Raw genomic sequence first — 8,638 nt, 5'->3', positions numbered from 1 at the left:
GAGTACTGCGTTGCTAGCCGTGCTATGTAGCTGCACGACTCAGTCGTCGCTTCAGTTGAAGTAACCTGAGGATCCTATGGCGATGTGCCGCTTATTTAGCCAGTGGAACCCGCCCATTCTGGCGGGCTTTATCGCCATAGGATCATGCAGCTCCACTGCCGAGCCATTGGTTCGTTTTTTTATTCACTGCACGAACCAATGGCCGTGCATTTTCTCTGCGTGATTGAAAAAAGGCTTTAGTTCAGGAGAAAAAAGGCTTTTCCATAGCGTCTTAGCAGACGCAGTACTCATTCCCGTATCTCAGGGAACCGAGGTTACATCAGTAACCGAGTACGTTTCTGTACATTCTCAGATGGCAAACATTTAAAAAACATTGTTAGGATTTTTTTTGGTCACATGGGCTACATTCACATAGCTGCAGAATGTGGTTATAATTCAAAAGTTTGAATTTTTAAAAATGTTTTTAAAAGTATTTTGCTAACCAAGGCTGCATTTATTTATTCATTATTAATTTTCTATTTAATTTAAATTTAATATAATTTAAAATGTACTCCAGTCTTCAGTGTCACATGATCCTTCAAATTCATTCTAATATGCTGATTTGGAGCTTAAAAAATTTTATTATAAAAAAATGTATTATTATATTATTATTATCAAGGTTAACAGTTGTGCTGCTTAATATTTTTCTGGAAATCGTGATTTTTTAGCATTCTTTGATGAATAGAAAGTACAAAATAACAGTGTTTATTTGAAATAGAAATCTTTTGTAACATAGTTTTAGTCACTTTCAATCATTTTAACGCATCCTTGGTGAATAAAACTATGAATTTCTTTTCATAAAAAAACATACTGCCCCAACTTTAGAATTGTGGAATATCTTTTTTTTTTTTAAAGCTGCATTATATGTAACTTTTTTTATTTATTAATTTATTTTACATTAAAAATGATCCAAAATCAATTACTGAGCAAGTACATAACCAATCATTGTTCAAAATCATTGTTCCTTACTTTAGCCCGATTCACAACGGTAAGCTTGTAATAATGTTTTATCATTTGAGTGGTTCGCGTGGTTCGTTTTTGCATTATTAAGTCACGTCTGTATACATAAAGAATGAGTCACGGCTAGTAGGCTATATCGCGTTTGTGGATTCTGCAGGTGGCAGATCATTTATAGCCTCTTCTTACAGCAGATGGAATAATTAAATTGTCATAAATAGAGTTATGGTAATGAAACTCATGTAAGTGACTGAAATTACATTATATTCCAGTTTTAATTGTGCATCTGATTACAGATACGTGGGATTACTGTACTTACAAAAGATTTGTATTTCAAATAGAATGAGTTCAAAAGAACAGGTTAAAAGAACAATTTCTTTAGATGAAATTCGAATGGTATGACAATTAGAGATAGACTACAGAAATTTACTGTAAATCCACAGATAACGCCAATACACACTAAATACACATAGTCCTGCAATGTTGATGTTGTTAACATTAACAATTTGAGAACAAAGTATAACAATAATAATAATTAGCATGTTTTGATGTGATCTGAGCAAACTTTGCAATCGTTAGATTTAATCACCATTGATAGTGCGATTTATTATCTTTTTTTTTTAGTTGGTCAGAACAAAACTGGCAGACATGTTACTTCAGATGAGATTTTCTGGTTAAACTTCTTATTTTGGACATACTTCCAAGACATAGTATCTGTAATTACGAAGTACAGTGAATATCCACACTGGTGTTGACTGACAGCCGCACATACACCTAGGGCTGGACGATATGGCCAAAATTGATACCACGATATATTTCTTAATTTCGGTCGATACGATATAATTCCGATATCGATATGAACACTATTTATCTGAAATAGAAATCTTTTGTAACATTATAAATGCCTTTATCAACACTTTTGATCAATTTTAAGCATCCTTGCTAAATAAAAGTATTAATTTCTATAATTTCTTTCCCAAAAAAATAATAAAAATTATACTGAATGGAATAGTGTATAATGATACAAAAGCTTTTTATTTCAGATAAATGCTGATCTTTGGATCTTTCTATTCATCAAAGAATCCTGAAAAAAAAATGTACTCAACTGTTTTAAATATTGATAATCAGCAAATCATCTGAAGACAGTCAGTTCCCTTCAGAGATACATTCATATAAAACACCCGCGCCGTGTTATGAATTTGAAACGTGCAGTGCTCATGTTTATTCAACGAAGTCAAACGGCACAAATAAAAATGTATGGGAAACTGGTAATGTATATCGAAATATCGGAAATGTGTTTAAAAAGCATATCACCGTTATTGAAAAAAATTATATCGCGATACATATTGATATTGAATTATTGTCCAGCCCTACATACACCTCAAAACATTAGATTCATCCGCGCTGAGGAGCCGTGCCGATGCTCAACCCATGTAAAGATGATAATTCCACAAATAACTGCAATTGCAGGTTTCAAACAGAGATCAAGGCTTTTATTCACTGACTGTGTGAATGAATGTAGCCAAAAAGGTCCCACAAGAGTTCTGTTATATCATTTTTCGTCATGTCATTGTATGTTAGAATCGTATAGTAGTAGTACATGAGCATTCAGTCAACTTCCTTTCGAAATCTGTAGTGAATGGTGATTTAAGGAAGATCTATGTGGCGAGATGAGATCTTCACTCTAACTAAATCAAAAAATAAAATTACCCCGTGTTTCCACCCTGAGGAACATTTGATTTTATTCATGAGTCATTTGTTCCTCTGAGGATGTCAGAGGGGAGATTTTGTCCGTTTTAGCTACACAAACCTACAAACAGTATGAATTCTTGTTCCCTTGTTTCTCAGGGATGCACACAAGCGGGGGGAATTCTAACGGGGCACCCTGTGAGTTCCCCTTTCTCTACAATGGGACCTGGCACCACAGCTGTCTGCCTGGCACTGAAGACAAGACGCTGGACTGGTGCTCCACCACAGCAAACTATGATCTACAGAAGAAGTGGGGGAATTGCCTGAAGTATGGTAAGGTTTACTTCCCTCAACCTCTGCTGGGGTTTTCCCAGAGCAGCTAGAAAGACAAAGTACATGTGACTCATTTTACAAAACACTGAGACATTAAACTATTGACTATAAGATGCTAATTAGCATATAACAATGCTAATGAATGTAATTAATATAATATAGGGATAGACTTATTTTCAAATTGAAAGTTGAAGTTGTTTCATTTACAATTACAATTATTTCTTTTTATTAAAAGAAAAACAATGTATGCAGGAAACAAATATATTTATTTATTTAAGCATACACTTTTTAAATTAGGAAATTAATAAATTAAATAACTTTAAACTTTCAATTTGAAAAAAAAAATATTTAAATAAATATATTTATACATTATTCATTATTTATTTATTTATTATCTATTTATGGCTTATTAAGAACACATTTTATTATGAAATTAATAAATGAAATAACTTTCAATTCAAAAATTTTTTTAAAGGGGTTGTGAACTGCATTATCTTGTAATGTTTCCTGAGGTGCACTTATAATGTTAGTATCATTTTTACATAAAAAAATGTCAAAATGAATAAAAATAAAAGACATGTAAAAAAAAATCTAAGAAAATTTGATTTCTCAATTCATGACCCCTTTAAATAATTTATTTATATTTCTGCGCACATCTTTTTATGTATGAACTCTTCTTATCTAAATAAATAAATACAACAAATATTTATTTTCTGAACACATTGTCTTTTTTATCTACAAACACTTTTTGTTTATTCAGAAATGATTTAAATGTAACAAATTTCGATTTAAATAAATACTGTAAATAAATACCGTAAGAGATATGGGTTTTATAAAATGCTTTTTCTGTGAGAAATGATGCCACAGATGTGTCACATTTGAGCAGAACACTTTAGTCAACCATTTCCCATCAAACGCCATACTGACCTAGGTTTTAACCTGCTAGGTTTTAAGTAGAACTCATGCTGGTTTAAGCTGCCCTTTTTACTCTGTTGTCTTCTCGCAAAGCCATTTTAACTATGTTGCACATTCCTTTAATATGATTTCTTATACGTTCTGAAGAAACATGGAAAAGATTGCGACTCTTCAAAGGTCAGAGACAGAATGAAAGAATCACATATGGGTAGGAGTCAAACAGATGGAGGTTTGTATAATGAAAGAATTGTAACTAACCTCCTACCGGTTTTCTTTTATTTAGTGGAAGGATGCATTAATTTATGGGAGAAAGCCCCAGTGAAAGGACGCTGCTATCAGGTCGTCTCCACAGCGGTGGTGACCTGGCACGAGGCGCGGGATGCCTGTCGTAGTCAAGGCGGAGATCTGCTCAGCGTGTCTAGCCCTCAAGAGCTTGAGTTCTGTAAGACTAATTTCTCATTTTCACTTTTGGACTTTGATCTTGTTGTGTTATGGGTTTGGGGGGGAGGTTAGGGGTAGAGTGGGGTATGAGTGGTTATGAACGAATAAATAAAACGCATTTGTCCGTGTTTCACTCCGTCTCGAATCGCACTCGCGGAAAGCGCTTGAGAAACAGTGTCTCTTCTGCGGTTATTTTTGTCTCGAGCAAGACTGTACGACATTCACATTACATGATTTGACTGATTTTTACGTAGAAAGGGCGACAGCGCACCGCATTAAAATAAATTATCATTCATGTTTTCATAACCGCTGGCCAAATTCATTAAACGAAACTAAAATTAAATCATCTTTGAGAGCAAGGAGGCCCCCTGCTGTTTCGGGGGCCCCTACGCAGCTTGCGTATTTTGTGTATAGGGAGGATCGGCTCTGTGTTATATATAGAGTACGGTTCAGAAGTTTGAGGTTTGTTTTTTTGAGTCTCTTATGCTCACCGAGTCTGTTTTTTAAGCAAAAAATACAATACAAAATATTATGAAAATTATGCTATTAGTATTATTAGAAGTATTTAAAAATAGTTTAAATATTATTACAATAAATATATTTTAAAATATAATTTATTTTTGAATTTTCAGCATCATTACTCCAGTCTTCTGTGTCACATGATCCTTTCAGAAATAATTCTAATATGCTGATTTGCTGCTCAGGAATGTATTTGAATAACTTTCTTAATAATTTTTGAGGAGACCATGATAATTTTTATCATATTTTATGATAAATTGACAGTTTATTTACTGATTGAATGCATTTATTTGACATATTTTTTGATAACAGTTTAAGTCTTTACTGTCAGTTTTGATGAATTCTCTCTCTGCGTAGTCACATTTTCAGTATCCAGATATCCATTAGAGATCTTGCCTATCCATTAGCATCAACCCCAGCTGGACAATTATTAATTCATGCACATTTGAGTTGTAAAACTACTTATGCATCTCCATCCATATTCTTCAAATGCTGTCGCCCATTCCATGTTAATGTGGACTGACAACTCTAAGTGGGCCATTAGTAGGTTGGCTTTGTTGAAAATTCCCTGACTTCATACCACTTTCCAACCATTGCTCCATGACTGAATTAAGGCGGGCATACACGGTGCGATTCTGAAGGTCGGAACGTCGTGAGCTCTGGCACATGTCACGATTGCGTGTATCCGAAAGTCGTACGGAGGCAGTCACACACGATACGAATTTACTGCGATTTTACAATTTTAAACCGACAGCATCCGATTTTTTTTGACATGTTTGAAAATTATCGGGAGGACGGGAGGTGCTCGTAACGTCTCGGATCGGCCCGTAATTCTTCTCACACTGTACGAGCCGCAACCATGCGAGCATCTGTGATTTTCTCCAGAGAGAAAAAAATCGCCTGCGAGCTCGTACGACAGCAAAAATCGCACCGTGTATGCCCGCCTTTAGCAACACTGGCTCAGCTAATAGCATAAGTTCAGGGGTGGGGCTATTTGTTTGTCTGACCAATAGCAGCTGGTGGGAGTGTTAGAGAAACCTGTTTGAAAACACTTATTATTTTTGGTGCAAAATGACACACTTCAGCTTTAATTCACGATGACCTTGTAGTTAAGTTTGTATTTTTACTTTGTTTATTATTCATTGTTTATCTCCTTCCCCCTGCAGTTAAAAATCAGAAAGACTTGCCAAGCAAGCTGTGGATCGGCTTGAACCATCTGGACTGGATGCAGGGTTGGCAGTGGTCAGATGGATCAGCTTTATATTTTGCCCCTTGGGAAACAGGTGATTTTAACCGAAAAATGTATTATAAAGAATCCTGTAGTAGATTACTGTTCTTTTATGTTTTAAAGGGATAGTTCAACCGCATGTTGTTCTGGTAAACATATGGAAGAGGTGGAATCTCTGACATAATATTTTCCTTTTGAAAGGTTTTTTCCTTTCCAACCCACTGTGTCACCGTCTGTTGTGCCCTACATCTACAGTACATTATATGTATGGCGTGATGGTTATTCAGATCAAGGAAGACCAGTTCTTTTATCTTATCTTCTCTTCTCTTATCTTGGTACAAGAGTACTGTGCAGCCACTGACAATGACCTTTCTGTCGCTTTTAATGTGGCAGTGTGACTGTGGGCATACAAGGATAGTTGTTTTGCTAGAAGAACAAAATGATGATTTGAACGGCGTATTTATGCAGTAGACACAGGCAGAATCTGTCTCTGTGATGACAGCATTGTCAGCTGTGATGATGTGGGTGGTTTGTCTCTCCTCACCCCATGTGTGTGCTGTCAATACAATGAACTGTGTCTATAAACACTTTGGAGAAGTCTTGGAGAAGTTACTACAATAACGTAATCTAATAAAATTGAAATAAAATTCATAATAAAACATAACCACGATGAAACCGTTTGCATATAGTGTTACGTTTGTGTGTCACGCGGCATGTTTGTTAGGCATCCCAATCAGATCCCTTATGTCAGACGAGGACTGTGGAGTTCTGAAGGAGCCGCTGTGTTTCGGCGCAGAGACGTGTGAAAATCGGCTTCCCTTCATCTGCATGAAGAATGACAAAGACAGTGCGAGTACAGGTCAGATACTGCCCTCTTGTTCCGTTTTCCTTCTTTTTTTCCTCACTTTCACAGCACAGTCTCTCTCCCTCTCCTTTCAGCAGTCAGGGAGGTATATAAGCCCACGGCGTGTAAAGATGGGTGGATTGGGTGGAAAGGATTCTGTTATAAACTCCACAGTAGAACAGAGTCAAAACTGTCCCAGCATGAAGCTCTGAGCATGTGTCGGATGGATGACTCTGAGCTTGCCAGCATGCACAGTTTAGAGGATATTGAAATGCTGCACACAAATTTTCACTCAGGTAAACACATCTCACCGCACACGGGTATCAACAACACATGTTCTGAGAAAGCAAGCCGATTGTAAAGTCATCACTGTGTTTAATGTTAATCTCTAAGCTGTCTTGTTTTTTATGTAGATAGCATGACAAAGCTTGTAAATAAAGAAATAATTGTAATTTTTGTGTTTTCCTTTTTTTTTTTTTTTTCTCTGGATAGCATATTTTGTAGAATACGTATCTGTAAACTCATCACAGATTTAATGTTTTTCAAAATGCATGGGAAATGCAAAAACTGAACTAAATAATTTTTCTTATTTAAGTGTGATTATTTTGACCTGCATTACTCCTCTGTAATATACTGTATGTATGTGTGTTTGTATGTATGTATGTACATACATACATAAAATATTTATTATATAGAAAATATTCATTTTATGTCATTTTTTGTTGTATATATGTTGTTTTATGACTTTATATGTGACAGACCTGAAGACAGAGGTATGGATTGGTCTTTTGGGTGATGGAAACACCTCAGTTTTTGAATGGGTCGATAAAGTACCAGTTTCTTTCACATACTGGGCCAGAGCTCAACCTCCACCACTTCTACCAAATACCATCCACTGCGTGTACTATTCAGGAGAGGTGTGTGTGTGTGTGTTTCGTCATGTCAGATTATATCACATAAATAAGAGCGCTGTTCTGAATATTAGCTCGGCTCTAATTTCTCTATGTGTGTTTGCAGCATCATACATGGTCTGTGTCTGATTGTGAAAAGCCGAGGGCTTACATGTGTAAGTCGAATGGGAGTGTGAATGAGAGCGCCCCAGAGGAAGGCTGCCCTTCAGACAGGGTGAGTGACCATCACTATGGAACAATTCACTCCAACTCCATGGATATACATCATGTTTGTGCTTCATGTTGTTGTTATTGCCGCCTATGTGAATCTGATTCATGAATAAGCAGACATCTGTTTTTTTCTTCTCTCTAGAATTGGAAGAGACATGGCAATATATTTATTATATAGAAAATATTCATTTTATGTCATTTTTTGTTGTATATATGTATCAGGGTTTCTGTGGGTCTTAAAAAGTTTTTTTGTTTGCCTTTTTATAATTTAAGGCCTTAAAAGGTCTTAAATCAGAGCAGAAATCTTAAAGTCATGGCATTAAATGTTGCATGCACTGCTAAAAAATCTGTATTTTCCTCAATATTTTTGTTTTCTGATGCAAATATTTAAGCATTCTTATATCACTTGAGATCTTGTAATTGAACTAAATTAAACAAATGCATGCATAAATAAAAACAAGTATCTGTCAGTGGGATTTATTATGTTACACATTATATAATTTATAATTATAATTTATGTATATTATTTGTTTTTATTATATATATATATAT

The 8,638-nt window shown here is 35.3% G+C and overlaps 1 protein-coding gene across 1 annotated transcript in view; it reads left to right on the top strand.

Moving 5' to 3' along the window:
• LOC107753885 (lymphocyte antigen 75-like) overlaps nucleotides 1–8,638 on the top strand; it is a 42,449-nt gene that overhangs the window by 2,113 nt on the left and 31,698 nt on the right. The window contains exons 2-9 of the mRNA XM_016570152.1: nucleotides 2,845–3,018; nucleotides 4,217–4,375; nucleotides 6,060–6,176; nucleotides 6,846–6,980; nucleotides 7,061–7,261; nucleotides 7,725–7,882; nucleotides 7,983–8,090; nucleotides 8,229–8,244. Of these exons, the coding sequence (XP_016425638.1) occupies nucleotides 2,845–3,018; nucleotides 4,217–4,375; nucleotides 6,060–6,176; nucleotides 6,846–6,980; nucleotides 7,061–7,261; nucleotides 7,725–7,882; nucleotides 7,983–8,090; nucleotides 8,229–8,244 (1,068 nt within the window). The remainder of the gene's footprint in view (nucleotides 1–2,844; nucleotides 3,019–4,216; nucleotides 4,376–6,059; nucleotides 6,177–6,845; nucleotides 6,981–7,060; nucleotides 7,262–7,724; nucleotides 7,883–7,982; nucleotides 8,091–8,228; nucleotides 8,245–8,638) is intronic.

The sequence above is a fragment of the Sinocyclocheilus rhinocerous genome, unplaced genomic scaffold (assembly GCF_001515625.1).
Source record: "Sinocyclocheilus rhinocerous isolate Xijiao unplaced genomic scaffold, SAMN03320098_v1.1 scaffold711, whole genome shotgun sequence".
In the NCBI taxonomy this organism is placed as follows: domain Eukaryota; kingdom Metazoa; phylum Chordata; class Actinopteri; order Cypriniformes; family Cyprinidae; genus Sinocyclocheilus; species Sinocyclocheilus rhinocerous.
This window is presented reverse-complemented; position numbering and strand designations above follow the sequence as displayed.